Source organism: Sapajus apella, unplaced genomic scaffold (assembly GCF_009761245.1).
Source record: "Sapajus apella isolate SASKATOON/1434 unplaced genomic scaffold, GSC_monkey_1.0 scaffold5, whole genome shotgun sequence".
Taxonomy (NCBI): domain Eukaryota; kingdom Metazoa; phylum Chordata; class Mammalia; order Primates; family Cebidae; genus Sapajus; species Sapajus apella.
In genome coordinates, this window is record NW_022436945.1 from 31,279,060 (window position 1) to 31,297,714 (window position 18,655).

General features: G+C 34.7%; 1 protein-coding gene across 2 annotated transcripts in view; it reads left to right on the forward strand.

The window, feature by feature from the left end:
- SLC30A9 (solute carrier family 30 member 9) overlaps positions 1-18,655 on the forward strand; it is a 103,782-nt gene that overhangs the window by 19,915 nt on the left and 65,212 nt on the right. For both annotated transcript variants that reach the window (XM_032274058.1, XM_032274059.1), the window contains 4 exons: positions 9,178-9,237; positions 11,456-11,555; positions 13,698-13,790; positions 14,152-14,234. In XM_032274058.1, the coding sequence (XP_032129949.1) occupies positions 9,178-9,237; positions 11,456-11,555; positions 13,698-13,790; positions 14,152-14,234 (336 nt within the window). The remainder of the gene's footprint in view (positions 1-9,177; positions 9,238-11,455; positions 11,556-13,697; positions 13,791-14,151; positions 14,235-18,655) is intronic.

Sequence of the window (18,655 nt, forward strand, 5' to 3'; positions counted from 1 at the left end):
GTCCTTCTGTAGTTCATTTTTCACATAACAAGTTAGGTCTTTTTAAAAACAGATCATGTCACTTTTTTAATTAAAACTCTCCATTAGCTTCCAGTTACCCACAGAACAAAGCTGAGACTCCTACAATAAAACTTATCATTCTGACTCTCAAAGTTCTCTCTACCTGATCTGGCTTCTATATTCCTCTTTATTTTCTTCTCTACTCTCTTGCTTGTTCATTATATTTCAGCCAAAGCAGTCTCCTTTTGGTTCTGAAAAAATGGCAAGCTTGTTGTTATAGGGCCTTTGCTCCACTTGCTCTTTCCAAGGTGCCCTTCTTCATGTGGCTCAACCTCTTCGAGTCATTCATATCTCAGTTTAAATGTCAGCTCTGCATAGAAGCATTTTTAAATCACTCAATCTAAAGTAGCCACCCAGTAAGTCTTTAATATTATCCTAATTCAATTTTCTGCCTAGGTAGTACTTACTCCTGATTGATGTTTTTAATATTTTATATATTTCCTCATCAACTACATGCTTGCAACCTCCATGACAGCATGAACCTCAGTGTCTTGCTGATAGTAGGGACATAATATTTATAAGTGAGTGAATGCATAGAGCCCTAACCTAGAGCCAAAGATTTAGGAATTTTTAGCTGTACACATATGGTAACTGAAGTCATGGGTCTGTTTGAGACAGTCCAGGAAGAGTGTTTAGAGTGAGGAGAGATCTTCTAGTACAAAGTTCCCCACACGGGTAAGGAACAGGTAGAAGAGGAGCCTGCAATGAAGACTTTAAAAGGAGTGGCTGGAGAAAAACAAGACTATATTGTGTCAGGAGAGCAATGTCCTCTTCGAATAGTGTGTGAAGAATAATAAACATTTCAAGACCATTTTTCTTTTAGATGGATGTGTTTCACAGGAGATTTTACAGATTCCTTGAGAAACCTGTATATATTTTAATGATTCCTTGTTTTCATTATTTTTTCCTAAGCGTCATCCTCCCTTTGGGTTTACCTGTGTAATTTCTTCTCTTTCTTTTGTGGTGATGGAGAACTGCTTGGGTAAATATTGATTGAGAGTTTGATTTTATGCAATGAAAGAATGCAGAGTGTAATGAGTCCCTAAGTTCCAGAAAAAAGCATGTTTATTAGGACATAGCTAAGGGAAAATAAATAGTAATGAAATAATATAATTAAGGGTAAAATATGTTATAATGCTCTGCTGAGGTGAACATAGACTCAGGGGAAAATATTTAATATAGGTCTACCATTCAGAATCTTTCAAATTGAAATCCAAGTTTTGTTTTGTTTTTTTCTCTGCTGACTGGAATAAAAATGTTAGTTTATTTTCTTATATTAGAAATATTTATTGACAGTTTTATTTTGGGCTCAATTTTTCAGGATTTGCTTAGGCCACATTAGACCTTGTTAGCCATCAGATAGATAGCAAGTGATTGCTTGATTGAAAGATAATTTGTATATTTAAGGATTTGAGGTTGAGTTTTGAATAATTCAAATCATGTGATAAAGTCAGGAACAGCTCATTAAGAATCAGAGACTTGCTAAGGAATCCTTAAGTTTTTAAGTAGCATTCAGATGTGTTAAATTTTAGTAAAATTAGTTTTAATTTTGCTAATGACAGCAGATGCGTGGCAAACAGCCAGGGTTTGAGCTTAAAACAAATGTCTAGAGATATTCATGGATAGAATGTTTGGTTACTCATTGAAATCATAAAGATTCTACTGCAGTGATACAGTGGGAGTTTAAGTTGGTGTCATGCAAAATAAGTATTCATACATGTGTTTAAGCCTTTTACTAGCATTCTTGTTTGTGCTTTATAGCATTATATATTTAGTAACATCTAGACAGTTTGTAGTGAGAAGAATATCCAGAAGTATACAGCTTAGAGCAACTCATTTAGTGTGATTTAGTTGAATGACTTTGAGCATTGTAGAAACTAGGTTTGTTTCTGAAACTTTTGACAGTAGGTACCAGTTGTTTGGACATTAGGTAAGTTTTGAAAATGTATTATTCCACCCTTTTCCCTTCTCTTTTCTCTTCCCTGCTTTCTGTTTCCCAAAGCTAAATTGTAAAAAAATAATATATAGATTCTATACATACAGGTGCTTTAGAATTTGCTTGTTGTGTAGCTAGACAGAAATAAAATTATAATAAATTTAACTTTTCAAGGTCAAATGTAGTTATTAAATAGAAGTGATTTTAAGCTTGTCTTCAGTTTACCGGTATGACATAACCTATTTAGGATTTGGCAAATACTTAAAGGCTTTTTAGATTTTCTGTACATGCTTTAGGTATCAAAACACACTGTATGTTGGCCAAGTGCAGTGGCTCACACCTGTAATCTAGCACTTTGGGAGGCCAGGTTTAAGCATCTCTTGAGGTCAGGAGTTTGAGACCAGCCTGGGTAACATAGGGAGACCCCATCTGTACAAAAAATAAAATGATTAGCTAGGTGTGGTGGCATGTGCTTGTAGTCCCAGCTACTCAGGAGACTGAGATGGGAGGATCACTTGAGCCCGTGAGGTCGAGGTTGCAGTGAGCCCTGATTGTGCCACCACAATCCAGCCTGGGTGACACAGCAAGACCCTGTGTCAAAAAATAAAAATAAATAAATAAACATACACACACACTCTCTCTCTCTCTTTAGTCATTTTCCCAGTGTTTTTCACTGAAAAACAATTGCCAGAAAATATACTAAAAATTAAATGTAAAATAGTTTGCTTTTACTTAAAACAGGTCTTTGCTTTTGTTAATGCTTAATATGTTGGCATATAATTGCTTCATATAAGCTTTGAAAAAGGTAACTCGATGGATAGGCAGAACTTCTGATCACAGAGGTATTGTGAATACATGCTTTGAGGCACCTGTTCTAACCATTCATTGGAATAATAAAGTATAAAAAGAGAAAATTGAAGATGTAATTGGACTTACAAAAGACATGTTATATCAAAGAAATGGGAAACTTGTATCTGGGCTCTGGATCTGTAACCTGGGAGTGGCAGCTAGGAGTTTGGCTTGTTTGGAGTAATATGCTACTTCTGCTACATGAATAGCAAGGTACTGGAGTCAGACTCATTATTTGAATTTATCCACCCCCCCACCCAGAAGGAGGCTGAAAATAGCTAATTCCAGTTGCCACCTGAGGCTTTGTCTAATAGGAAGCTGTCGGCCTAGGGAGACAAGAAGAAGACAAGTATACTATTCCGTTCTCATGCTGCTATGAAGAAATACCGGAGACTGGGTAATTTATGAAGAGATTTAATTGACTCACAGTTTCACATGACTGGGGAGGCCTCAGGAAACTTACAGTCATGGCAGAAGGCACCTCTTCACAGGGTGGCAGCAGAGAAAATGAATGCAGGCAGGGGAAATGCAAGACACTTAAAAAACCATCAGATCTTGGAACTATCATGAGAACAGCATGGGGGAAACTGCCCTATGATCTGATTACCTCTTCCTGGTCCTGCCCTTGACACGTGGGGATTAAGGGAATTCTAATTCAGGGTGAGATTTGGATGGGGACACAGAGCCAAACCATATCAACCAAGAATTGAAACCTGATGTTTCCTGGCTTAAAGACTGGATTGAGGGGAAGAAATTTCAAACTGGCAATATGAGATTAAACTGGCAATATGAGTTCTGCATAGAGGTATTAGATTGAACTCTGAACAGAAGAATATGAAAAGGAGGATGAAAGGATATACCCTATTTAGGATAAGATTGCAAATTCTAAAATTTCAAAATACATGAAGAATCCTAATGCTAAGAAAGCCAACAGAATCAACAAATATGAATTAATTTTAGATAAAGTTAAAATAACAGTTTCAATTGCTTTAAAATACGTTTAATGTTCTCAAATGGTTAAATGAAGGACTCATATTCATTAAAAATCACAGGGAGTTTTGAAACACTAACTTGCAGAAATAAAACCAGAGCAAGTAATTATGAAAAGGAGACAATCAGAAATCTTAGAAATGAAAGTGTAGCCACTATAGTAAAAATTTTGTAGACTAAATAGTCATAGTCAGAAGGAGAGTTAGTAAATTGAAATTCAGTCTAAAGACACATAGGAAGGCAAAAAGATTTCTAAAAATTGAAAGCATTTAAGAGGCATGCAGCTCTAGCCTTCATTTAAGAGGTGGGGAAATGGTGAGGAATCAACATATAAAGAGACAGTAGATGAGAATTTTTCAGAATTTGAGAAAAACAGGAATTCTCAGATCAAAAATATGTTTTAAGTACCAAGCAGGATAAATAAAAAGAAATCCACACCTGACACTTTGTAGAGAAACCACCAATTTAAAAACCAAAACAAGAAACAATGCAACTTAAAAGCTGACAAAGAGAAAAATCAGAATACTATCAGCCTAATTGTTCTACTGAAGTAGAATTTTTACCTGCAAAAATATGCAGAAAGCAAAGGTGGGGGATTGATTTGAGGTAATATCCAGGAAAGGAGCAAGAGGAAAAATAAGTGCTACTCTAGAATTTTATGGTGACCTAATCATTGAAGAGTGAAGGTAAAAATAGGAACATTATATATATAAAGATGAATGCCATTTAAGAAAAATTATTTTCTAAAATTTTGAGAGGTACGTAGTAGGTGTATATATGGAGTACATGAGATGTTTTGATATAGACATGCAGTGTGAAATAAGCACTTTGATTTACAAACAATCCAATTACATTCTGTAAGTAATGTATGATATAATTTTAAAATGTATAATGTAATTTTAAAATATACAATTAAGTTATTACTAACTATAGTCAACCTATTGTGCTATCAAATAGTAGGTCTTATGCTATTGTTTTTGTACATATTACTCATCGTCATTTCCCAAAAAATGAGTGTCATTTTGCTAATCACATTAAAAAACAAACAAAAAAACTATTAAAGCATGTACTCCTACAAGATGCAGAAGAAACCCAGAGTTATAGAAGTGATGAGATATTTAAGAGACAATGAAGAACAAATGGATAAAGTGTCCTGGTAAAACTACTGATAATAAAACAGTAAGTTTTCTTTTAATATTAAATGCTAAAATTATAATCAAGGGTAGTAGTATGAGGCCAGGCTCAGTGGCTCAGACCTGTACTCCCAGTACTTTGAGAAGCCAGTGGGGGAGGATCACTTGAGCCCAGGAGTTTGAGACCAGTCTGGGCAACATAGTGAGACTTCATCTCTACAAAAAATTTTAAAAATTAGCTGGGTGTGACAGTGTGCACCTCTGGTCCCAGCTACTGGTGAAGCTAAGGTAGGATCACTGAGCCCAGGAGTTGGAGGTGGCAGTGAGCTATGATCTTGCCACTGCACTACAGCCTGGGTGACATAGCAAGATCCTGACTCTTAAAGAAATAATAGTATGATGGACGACATTTAGATCACTATGAAATTCTAGAATAACATTTGTTTTTCCTCCTTCTCTTTCCTGGATATTATTCCAAGTCACCCCCCACCCACCTTTGCTTTCTGGGCAACAAGAAAAAAACTGTGGAGGAATTATATTACTTGACTTCAGATTACACTACAGAGCTTTTTTAACCTAAACAGAATAGGTTTAGGTTACTAATCCTAAATCCTTTACAGCCAGTGCTCGACTTACGACCACGATTGGTTCCGACAGACTGGTCGTAACACAATTTGGTCGTAAGTTGAGTAGGCTATGTCCATGCGGAGATGGTAGTGCTGCCGGAAGCTGGTCCGCACTGTCGTACGCCCAGCTGGGCAATGTTTGTGCTGCCAGACGTGGAGCAGTCGTGGCTAGCGATTGTGGTCGTAAAGTCGAATGGTCGTAAGTTGCATAGGCCGTAAGTCGATCAATACCTGTATATTGTTTTACTGGCATAAAAACAGACACATAGACCAATGGAACAGAATACAGAGCCCAGAAGTGAATCCATAGATCTACAGTAAGCTCATTTTCGACAGATGTGCCAAAAACATACTTTGGGGAAAGGACTGTCTATTCAATAAATGGTGCTGGGGAAAACTGCTTGTCCATATGCAGAAACATGAAACTAGACCCCTTCTCTTGCCACATTAAAAAAATGAAACCAAAATGGATTAAAGACTGAAATCTAAGACCTCAAATAATGAAACTACTTAAAAAAAGCATTGGGGAAACTCTCGAGGACATTGGGCTGGGCAAAGATTTCTTGAGTTAGACCACACAAGCCCAGGCCACCAGACAAAAATGGGCAAATGGGATCACATCAAGTTAAAAGGCTTCTGCACAGCAAAGGAAACAGTCAACAAAATGAAGAGACAACCCGCAAAATGAGAGAAAATACTTACAAACTATCAATCTGACCAGAATACATAAGTAACTTAAATAACTCTGTGGGAAAAAAATCTAATAATCTGATTAAAATGTGGGCAAAAGATCTCAACAGAGAGTTTCAAAAGAAGACATGCAAGTAGCAAATAGGTATATGAAAAAGTGCTCAACATCATTCATCATCAGAAAAATGCAAATCAAAACTATAATGAGATATATCTCACTCCAGTTCAAAGGGCATTTATCCAAAAGACAGGCAATAACAAATGCTAGTGAGGATGTGGAGAAAAGGGAACCCTTCTACACTGTTGGCGGGAATGTAAATTAGTACAGCTACTGTGAAGAACAATTTAGAGGCTCCTCAAAAAACCAAAAATAGAACTACCAGCAATCCCACTGCTAGGTATATTCTCAAAAGGAAGTCAGCCATACAAAAAAAATTATCTGGGTGTGGTGGCATGCGCCTGTAGTCCCAGCTACTCAGGAAGCTGAGGCAGGAGAATTGCTTAAACCTGGGAGGCAGAGGTTGCAGTGAGCCGAGATTGTACCACTGTACTCCAGCCTGGTGACAGAGCGAGACTCTGTCTCAAAAAAAAAAAAAAAAAAAAGAAAGAAAATCGGTGTATCAAGTATTGGTAATCCAGTATCTACATCTTTTTCTCCCTTAGAAAAATATACAAAAATCTACACATAAAATTAAATATTATTCTAAACATAGGCAATACAGGAAAGTGGTTAAGAGTATAGAGTAAAAACAGTTAAACAAAATGGGTCTCCATGTTTAAAATATTAGCTATGTGACTGGGAGAATTTGCAAAACCTTTTATGCCTCAGTTTCCTCATAATAAAGAAAAACTGGCTCTGTGACTTTTGGGGGAAGTTATAATCTCTGTGCTTCAGTTTCCTCGTAAGATGAAGATAATAGTATTTTCCTCAGAACAATTTTGTGACAGTTAAATAATTTGTAAAGTGCATAGGACAGTACATGGCACATGTTAAATGCTTAGTAGATGTAGCCATTCTTCATAAACTCTGAAATGTTATTGAATGAGGATATAAATATAATGGAAAATGTTTTAAGGATGAGATTTTTATGACATTTGATACATACAAAAGAATATTATATGTGTAAGTTAAAAAACATAATAGAAGCAAACTTTGGAATTTACTACTCAAGCTAAGAACTTCACTGTCTTGATGACATCCTCACATCTCCATTTGTCCTATGTATCCATGTGATTTTAAAAAAGGAAGTAGCTTTATACATGTGTGCATAGCCTGATTGTTTACTTTTGCTTGTATGTAAACTTTGTTGTGATAGCTTATTGTATGTATTCTTTTGTGATTTACTTTTTTCATTAAATTTAGTTGCTAAGATTTATCCTATTGATTGGCGTGTGTCTAGTTCATTAATTTTCTTGGAGATAATTATAGCACATACTGTTCAGGGACATTGTGTGAGTTAAACGAGTTGATACATGCTTAGAGTAGTGCTTAGAACACAGTAAAAGCTCAAAGAAAGTTGGCCATTATTATGTTTGTTATTATTCATTGCTGTATGAAATGTTGTATGAATATGATGTGGTTTATCTATTCTCTTGCTAATGGGCATTTGGATTGTTTCCAGTTTATAACAACAGAACAGAGTGCTGCTCTGAACACTCATGTACCTCTGTCCTTGTGCCCTTGTGCAAGAGTTTCTTGAAGCCAAATATATTGACATAGAAGAATTGCTGGGTCATAAATTATGCTTGTGTTCAACTATGGTAGATAATGCCAACTTGTTTACCAAGGTATTGTGCCTGTTTATATTTCCACCAGCAGTGTATGCATTTTTGTTGTCCCATATCATTGCCAACATTAGGTATTGACATATTTTCCTTTTTCTTGATCTGATGGTTATAAAATAGCATCTTGTAATTTCATTTGGATTCTATTAAAAATGTGGCAGTCATTTTTTCAAATGTTTATTGGTTATTTGTATATCCTTTTCTGTGCAAGTTTGTTCTTCCTGTTTTTTTCTAATGAAGTGTCATTTTCTTGATCTCGAGGACTTATTTAAATATTCTTGATTACCTGTGTTGATTCTATTTGTTGGAAATATCTTCTCTCAGTTTGAGGCCTTTCTTTTTTCTCTCTTTTTTATGGAATTCTTTGATGAACAGTTTTTCTGAGTTTAATTTAGCAGAAATTTATTCAGTTTTTTTTATACTGTTTATATCTTGTTTAAGAAATCTTTCTGTACCATAAAAGTATTCTATATTGTCTACATAAAAGTATTCCGTATTGTCTATTGTGAGGCATGTAAATACCTTAACATTTAAGTAATTAATTAATCTACCTGTAATTGTTTTTTCTTTATGGTGGAAGGTAGATTCAAATATTCTTTTATTTGATGTTTTTTTTGACAGGTGGAGGGTTGTACAATTGTCCCAGTTCCACTTAGTAATCATTCTTTATTAATGATTGGTATCTCTGGTACAATTTTAAATGGAAAAACTATGCATTCTTTGTTCCTTAATTTAAAGGAATGTATTTAGATGTTCGCCATTAAAGACAGTGTTTGTTATAGGATTGTTTTACCCTTTAAAGAAATTTCTTTTTGTTCTAATCTTCTAAATGGGTTTGAGATTTGCATGGATGTTGAATTGTATAAATACTTTTTCTTTAGCTTCTGAAATGATTCTGTAGTCTCTCTTCTTTAATCTGTTAAAGAGATAAATAGCTTTTGTATAATGTTTAACTACTCTTACGTTCTTAAGATGAATCCAAACATGATCTCTAGGATATATTGTCTTTTTTACGCGTTGCTGTAGTAAGTTGGCTAATATTAATTAAGTTTATAGATTTGTATGAAAGCAATTGTTTAATGTAAACTTCCTTTAATAAACTTTACAGCAGAAGATATAGGCGCAGAACTCAAAGCTCCACTTAAGCCAGACCCTCTCCAAGTAAGAGGTAAATATATTTAACATTGGTTTATGTAGAGCTCTTTATATTATTCTAAGAGTATAGTTTATATTTACTTTTATTTAAATAGATTGACCATAAGGATTTATTCTTTTATGTATAAACTAATTTTCTATTAAAATTTATTTTGCATTTTTGTCACAAATTATTTCAAAAGCTGAAAGAAAGGAATAATGGCAAATAAGAATCATCAATTGCATTATCATTTTTAGACGAGTAATGCAATTAAAGAACAAGAGGCCAACACCTTTCAGCTACTGCTTGTTTAAATCCAGGTAGAGTTTGGCCGTTGTTGTTTGACTTTCTTTTCCAGGAGAAACTGAAGGAATTCCTGTTTGTAGCTCTCTTCTGTATAGCAGGCTGTGGCTCCCATCTCCAAAGCAGCTGTTCCATGGAGGCAGCAAATCTGTGATTAAGAGCAGTGTGGCTTTGGCATCAGACAAAAACTGGGTTGAAATTGTGGTTCCTCTGCTTACTAGCTGGCTGACCTTGGGCAATTTACTTGACTTCCCTGAGACTTAGTTTTCTCCCCTTTAACATGATGCTGAAAATGAGACCACTCTTTTAGGGTAACTTTGATTAACACTTGATAGACAGTCAATTAATAATAATTAATGTTGTTATAGTAGCCATCATTACCATCCTCATTGTCATCATTAGTAACATGGGCCAGGATTTTTCTGCTATTTGGAAGAAATTTTGTAAAACTAATACATATATTTTTTAAAGTAATGTTTTTAAAGAGAGATGTAATTCTTTCTGCTCCAGAGGAACTCTTCTGGATTTTGAGTTTTAGTATTTTGGGAGTAAGGCAGTTTAGAGGCCTGAAACTCATGCAAAAAGAAATCTGAATTTCTTTATATAGTTTTTTCAGAAAAGGTTTTAATTTTTATATTGAGCTTTATTTTTGAAATATTCTTACTAAGTAATATTTGTGCATTTGGTGTAAGTATAATATGTTATTTTAGGAATCTTAGGTTGAATTTGCTCTTTCAACTTGGAAGTAGAACAGAAAATTGTGAAATAATAAATATGAGAATGGAACATGAAGTGAATAGGTGACAGTTTGAAACAGAACATGAGTTTGTTATTTTGCTCTTGCTCTTCATATATTTGCTTAAGTTATTTTTCTCTATCATATGACCAAAATTCTCACCTTATACTGATTTATTAATATAGATCAATGTTCTGTAATTTTTAACTTACGGACTATAATTGATTTCAAATTGGTATCGGTATTGGTGTCGCTGGCTTTTTTATGAGCAGTTTGATACTTGACAGTAGAAAAACAGATTAGAAGGCAATATTTAAGCTGTAATTTGTAATGTATTTTTTTGTAATTTTTAACTGATGAAATTATTCCTTCAGTTTTATTACATTACGTGAAATAGTCTAGTGACTTTAAACTTTTTTGACTGCAACCCACATAAGAAATACTAATTAGCAACCTAGTATGCATATAGATAGATTAGTATATGTAACTGAAAAAAAGGTTTTCACACACTTATTCTTAATTATATGTAGTAGTCTTTGATTACTTTCTATTTCTACTTTGTATGAAATGCTGATTTCACCTCACAGTTTGAAAAACCCTGAACTACTCTAATTTTTTTTTGCACAGAGTCTGACTTTGTAGCACAGGCTGGAGTGCAGTGGCATGATCTCCCTCATTGCAACCTCTGCCTCTCAGGTTCAAGTGATTCTCATGCCTCAGCCTCCAGAAAAGCTGGGACCCACCACCACACCTGGCCAATTTTTGTATTTTTTTAGTAGAGACGGGTTTTACCATGTTGGCCAGGCTGGTCTTGAACTCCTGACCTCAAGTGATCCACCTGCCTCGACCTTCCATACCCTGTAATTTTTTTATCAAAACGTCAGTTCATTTTCATTTAGATTATAAGCAATTTAAATTGTATTAATTTGATTTAGACAGACCATTAATACCTATTCAAGGTGTTAATTAGAAGAAGGTTGACATTTTAGCATCCGTTATAGATGAGCTGTGAAGACAAAAGCTAGATGGTTACAAATGCAATTTCATCCTATTCTGCACTTAGATAATTTTTTTTTCTGATGTTATTCAGTGAAAAAGATCAGTTTTCTATGAAATTCATTAGTGAAGCCTCTTAAGTATCAGCCTGTATTCATCTTCACATGTGACTTTCAATGTGCATATTTATTATGTTTTCCTATGTTTTTGGTTTAGTTAAAGCAGTCCTTAAGAAAAGGGAGTATGGATCAAAGTACACTCAGAATAATTTCATCACTGGAGTCAGAGCAATAAATGAGTTCTGCCTTAAATCCAGGTAATTAAAAAAATATATGTAGCAGTATGTCATATCTAATTTACATAACTATTCCTTTCTTAGAGTATATTACCTGCTACCATCCATATGTTGAAAATTTTCTACAGGCTCATTAAAATGAAGAATATTCCATCAAAAATGTTAAAAATTGTTAGCTAACTAAACTGAATCCTGCCCTAGCATTAGCACTTCTAGTCTTTTTTAGTTTCTTAAACCTGCAAAGTGAAGTTCTTCAAAACCTCTCCATCACACAAGAATCTTAGAAGTTAAATTGTTAAGTCATTGGTATGTTACAGAATTTTCAAGAAGATTATTTGCATATTTGTATGCTTGACTTTTTTGTTTTTTTGGCCAGCAGAGTTGAATACTTAATTTAGTGAGTTACATTTATGTTCATGTTCCCAAATGTAGTTTCTTTTGAGTATAAATTATTTTTACTACTTTCCAATATGTTATTATTAATTTTCTCATATTTATAGAGATTTATTGAAATTATATTAGTCACAGATTTAAACTTTTCTCCCTCCTTTGAGTGCCAGTTAGAGAAATCAGATAATCTATCTTTTTTTCACTCTTTCTCATTGTCCCAGTCTCTTTGGTATATATCAAGAAATAGATATTCCTACAGTTTTAACTTTTATAACTATTAAATCAACAACCAATTATAATATTGATTTAGTTCTCACAAAAACTTTGTGAATTAAGTGGATTAGGCATTGTTGTCTCCACTTTAATAGGCCAGGATGAACATAATACAAGATGTTAGTGATTGACCAGCTCATTTACGTGAGTCAGTGACAAGGAGAACTAGAATATATATCTTTTGAAAGCTGATCCATACATTTTTGCTAACATGTGATGGCTACTGATTTTTTTAAATCTAGGTTTAATTTCTAGAACTTGATAACATTCCATAGCCACCAACTCAACTTTTAATTTAAAGGTTGTTTCATTGCTTTTACAAAATTTCCATGGGAAGATTCATGATTAAATATAGAATGACTATTTAGCAGTGACTGGATGAATATATAAGTCTTTCAGAATTTAAGAGAAAGGAAAACAAATAGCATGTAATTGACATATACTCTTTATGATTTGATACCTTTGAATGGATATTATCACTTAGTATTAATCTACAGATAAACAAATAATGACTGTAAATTTTTAACTTAAAGTCTTAAGTAGAGGGATGATATATATATATTTTTTTTTTGGTTGATTTTTTGAGACAGGGTCTCACTCTATTGTCCAGGCTGGAGTATAGTACACAATCATGGCTCACTGCAGCCTCTATCTCCCTAGGCTCCAGTGATTCTCCCACCTCAGCTTCCTGAGTAGCTGGGACTGCGGCTGTGTACCACCACGCCTGGCTAATTTTTATATTTTTTGTAGAGATGGGGTTTTGCCATGTTGCACAGAACAGTCTCGAACTCTTGACCTCAAGTGATTCACCCACCTTGGCCTCCCACAGTGCTGGAATTACAGGTGCAAGACACCACACCTTGCCTATTTTTCACTTTTTTTTTTTTAAGATCGAGTCTCACTTTGTCTCCCAGGCTGAAGTACAGTGGTATGATCTTGGCTCACTGCAATGTCTGCCTCTTGGGTTCAAGTGATTCTCCTTCCTCAGCCTCCTGAGTAGGTGAGACTATAGGCGTACACCACCACACCCGGCTAATTTTTGCATTTTTTTAGTAGAGACGGGTTTTCACCATGTTGACCAGGGGAGTTTTGAACTCCTGACCTCGGGTGATCCACCCACTTCGGCCTCTCAGAGTGCTGGGATTACAGGTATGAGCCACTGTGCATTACCTAACTTTTCACTTTGTTTCCCCGTACATTAGAGATGGCAGTGGTGTGCCCATAGCAAATAAAATACAAGCACTGGTGAGGGAATTGAATCTCTACATATTATATTGTGGTGTCTACACTGAACATCAAGAGTAATTTTTTTTCACTGTCTCTAGAATATATTTGTATCCAAAATGTGATCTTAAACTGATCTTTAAAAGTCATTCAGGTCTATATTCCTCTTAAGATGGGGATCAATGTTGTTGTTTTTCTCTGCCCTTAGTAATCCTTTTTAAGTATATAAACTGTGTGTACCTTGTCTGAATAAATTCAACATGTTTCTTTCTCTAGTGATCTAGAACAACTTCGAAAAATCAGACGACGAAGTCCCCATGAAGATACTGAGTCTTTTACTGTATACTTGAGATCGGATGTAGAGGCAAAGTAAGAATGTAGTTCTTTCAGAATAAAAGTGCAAGTCAAAATTTGGATTAATAAAAATACATTTTAGACAGATTCAGAATTTTTTAAATGACTTTTTAAAACAATATTTTTGTACCTGCAAATTTGTATATCTGTGAGTTACTAATATGTATTCATTAAGTAAATATATGTCATAATGTGTAAAAAAATTTGCCGTCGAATTTTTTAGATTTAATTTGGAAAAGTTCCTTAAGTCTTTTATGTTTCTCTGAAAGTACCTTATGCTTTGTTGTAAGATTCTCATTAGAGAATTTCGATGTAAATGTGATGTCAATAAAGTCATTACAGTTGTTCATTGTGGTGACCATGTTTGTATGCACAGATCTTTGGAAGTTTGGGGAAGCCTGGAAGCTCTTGCCAGAGAGAAAAAATTGCGCAAGGAAGCAGAAATAGAATACAGAGAAAGTAAGTATATTCAATTTAAAGTGAAGTTAATTGAAAAGTAACTTGTAGGTAAGAATTGTGCCTGTAAGAACTCTCTAGTGCTAGCATACCTGTTCACCTAGGCTCTGTTGCTTCCAGCAAATACTGGTTTCCGCTTTGGTATTCAATTATTTTACAAAAACAGGAACTGTGTTTTTCTCTTGTATAGCTTTTTGAAGATGTTGAGAGGAAGATAAGCTACAGTTTATCATTTTTATAAGACATATAACTATCAAAACTTATTGTCTGATTTCAAGATTTTATGTGTTATAAAAATAGTAGAATAGGAAGTAATTGCTATATTAGTCTGCTTTCACAGTGCGATAAAGATACTACCCAAAACTGGGTAGTTTATAAACAAAGGAGGTTTAATGACTCACAGTTTCTCATGGCTGGAAAGGCCTCAGGAAACGTACAACATGGTGGAAGGGGAAGCAGGCACATCTCACATGGTAGCGGGCAAGAAACAGCATGTATGTTGGTGGAACTTTAAAACACTTATAAAACTATCAGATCTCAAGAACTCACTATTACAAGAACAGCGTGGGGGAGATCATCCCCATGATCCAGTCACCTCCCACCAGGTCCTGTCCTTGACACGTGGGGATTCTGGCTATTATAATTCAAGATGAGATTTGGGTGGGGACACAGAGCCAAATCATATCAATTGCTTTTTTACAGAAAGATCTATTAACTCTACCGCATTAATTAATTCAGTAGATATTTATCCAATAACTGCTATGAACAAGAAGATGTACATGGTGTTTGAAATTTATATGCAAGTAAGACTCTTAGGAGCCAGGTGTGGTGGCACATCCTTGTAGTCCCAGCTACTGGCCTGTAATCCCAGCTACTCAGTAGATTGAGGTAGGAGGATCACTTGAGCCCAGGAGTTTGAGACGAGCCTGGGCAACATAGACATAAGTGGGTTGATATCCGTACTCATTGTTGTACATCTTGTTCTTTATAAATGGTAGTGTAATCAATCATAACCATTTTCCATATCTACATATAGAAATCTACCTCATTCTTTTTCACAGTTGCTTAGTACTCCATTGTATGAATGTAGCAAGATATGTGTTCTTCAGTTTTTCACTATTACAAAGAATACATCAATAAATATTCTTATTTTTTTAACGTGAGATAATTGTGAATATTTACATAGGATTGAGTGTTAATAGCATAATATTAGGATCAAATGGCCTAGGCATTTAAAAATTTGATAGATCCTAGAGAATTACTCGCTAAAGGAAATACGGTACCAATTTACATTTACAATCACAGTGTGTGAGGGTTACTATTTTTTCATACCCTTGCCCATGCTGATATTAACAAGATTTTAACTTTTTTGTGTATTTGAAGGGCAAAGATGGTGCCTTGTTTAATTTAGAATATCTCTGACTACTACTGAAGTTGATTATCTTCTACTATGTATATTGGTTTTTCTTAGTTCTTCTGTAATAAGTTTTATATCTTTTGTTCACTTTTCTATTAGATTGTGGGTTTTTAAAAATTGATTTAAGTACGTTTTTGGTGGATTTTAACCAAAATCTAGCCAAGTTAGTTTTATATGTTCTAATATTTTCTAACAGTCTATCTTGAAATTTGGTTTCCCCACTTTTTAGTAGGGAAATTTCAAATATATTCAGAAGTGCAGAGAAAAGTATAATAACGTATTAATGCGTGTTATCTGGCTTTACATTTACCAACACATGGCCAACCTTGTTTAATGTATATTCCTCTCACTAACCCTCACTCTACTGGATTACTTCGAAGCCAGGGCCAGATATTATATCATTTTATTCATAAATATTCTAGCATATATTAAAAGGTCAGGGTGTTGTTTTAGTCAGTTCAGGTGATGATGATGGTTGAACTGTTTTAGAAAAGTTACCTATCCATTGCCTGTAGTAAGCTGTCAGTCTTAATAATCCTCTGATTTGCCTTTTGGTTGACGTTCTAGGATGTTCTCGAATAGCTTTAATTCTGACAAAGGAAGTGACTGACCTTCTGTTGATGATTCCTTTTCTTGACAAACTTGAAAACGGTGTATGTCTCTTTTCAGCTAATCTAGTCAGGAGGAATAAGGAGTATATATGAAATTCTTGTGGCCTGGAATATATAATATTAAATCATTTAGATGTTGACTAAGTGTAGTTTTCCTTGTGAAATCCAAGTTCTTTAAATCATTGGTTTGGCATCTTCGAAAGTTTAAAGGAGACAGTGAATCCTAAGGATTTTTGGCCTCAGCAAAAGTTGTTGATTACCTTTTTTTTAAAAAAAAAAAAGAGATGGGGTCTCACTATGGTACCCAGGCTGGAATACAGTGGCTATTCTCAGGTGCATTTATAGCCTTGAACTCCTGGGCTCAAGTTATTCTCCTGCCTTGGCTTCCTAAGTAGTTGGGACTACAGGTGTGTGCCACCGTGCCTAGCTGACTATCTTTATCCACAGATATGCTAAAGAGAGCTGCACTTAAATTAACAGGAGAAAAGTATTTACTTTCAGTGGAAGAAATACATACTGGGGACAGATAGTCCTGGAAATTTTGATATACTATTCAGTTAATGGTTTCCATTGAGTTTCTTTATAGGTAATACAGGTGCTGATACAGGATATAATCAAATATTTTAACAGGGCATATTCCATTGGGGAATTAGATATTGCCAGTGCAGTTTTATAGTTCTTTTACCCTTGGGCACTTACATATGGTAACGTGTCAGGATTAAAGTAGAGATTGGTGTGCTAGTATATATGAAAAATGTATACATACTTTTTCTTGATAATCAGGCTTACTTTATTTTTATCTGTTAAATGACTAACAGATTTTATTGAGCATCCTGACATTCCTCAGAAGAGAATCATTACCGCAATTCTCTTTTTTGGTTTAGTAGAACTCCCAGCACTTTGGGAGGCTGAGGCGGGTGGATCACGAGGTCAGGAGTTTGAGACCAGCCTGACCAACATGGTGAAACCCCATCTCTACTAATGCAAAAAAATTAGGTGGGTATAGTGACTCGCACATGTAATCCCAGCTACTTAGGAGGCTGAGGTAGGAGAATTGCTTGAACCCAGGAGGTGAAAGTTGCAGTAAGCTGCGATGGCATCACTGCATTCCAGCCTGGGTGACAGAGCAAGACTCTGTCTCAAAAAGAAAAAAAAAAAAAAAAAAAACAGAACATTTTCTTTCTTAATGTAGATATTTCTTATCAATGACTCTGATTTTTATTAGTATTAGAAAGGGGCTATACTTGCTTAGGGTTTTAGAAGTTAATAAATTTTGCCTTGTATGACTGTTGAAAGCCCTAAGTTTATTCCTTTTTTTTTTTTTTTTTTTTTCATCTTCTCTTTTGGTTTCTTGACAGTACACTGCAATTTAGGTTTTCCAACTGAACTAACTGCCAGATTAAAGTTCCTTTTAATCTTTCTTATCATCCTATTTTTAATTTAAGGCCCTTTAACCAAAGAAAGCATAAAGGATCCCTTGGCATTTTACATCAGGATCAGTGTCCATATATTGTATATTTCTAGCAAGGCTAATTCTAAAATTACCTATTAATTCTGTGAGTTTTTTTGTTTATACTTTTGGATCTTAGTGTAATCAACTTTAATAGAGGTTGGCTTTTTGGATAGCTTACAACAGCCTATGTCCCTGGCTCTTATTAAATACCTTTTGCTGGTGTTGTGGAATCTGTCTTCAGTAGTCAGAGTTGGCAAACTGTGGCCTGTGGAACAAATCTAGTCGCTGCCTGTTCTTTGTATAGTTTATAAGCCAAGAGTGGTTTTCATATTTTTAATGGCTGACAAAAAAGCAAAAGAATAACCATATTTTGTGACACATGAAAATGAAGTGAAATTTAAATTTCAGAGTCCACAATAAAATTTTATTGTAACGTAGCCATGATCTTTTATTTACATACTGTCTATGGCTCCCTTTGCACTACCAACAGCAGAGTTGAGTAGCTCCAGCAGAGTCCATGTGTGATGCTCCTGCCACTTTGCACTGCTGCTCAGTATACTACAAGTTGCAGTAACAGTTATAATTCAACAGTGTTTCAAAAGTCATAGGTATCCCTTGTACATGACCTTTTATTTTTTTAGTATGAGTGCGTACCTATCTGGTCAGTAAGAAGAGTAGACATGTAATGTTGTGCTTTTAAGTCACAATTGAGCATGGATTATTTTGTTATTGAATTAGATGGCAAAGCACGGTGTGTACTATGCAGTGACACCATAGCTGAGTTAAAAGAATATGTTGACATTACCAGATTAATCAATCATCACAGTATTCCTAACTCATAGGAGCGTAACAATCAGAAAAACTAGAAAATTTAAAATAGGATATATCATAGCAGAATTTATTCACAAAAATAGAAAATGAAGATGAGGCTGTAACCAAAGTT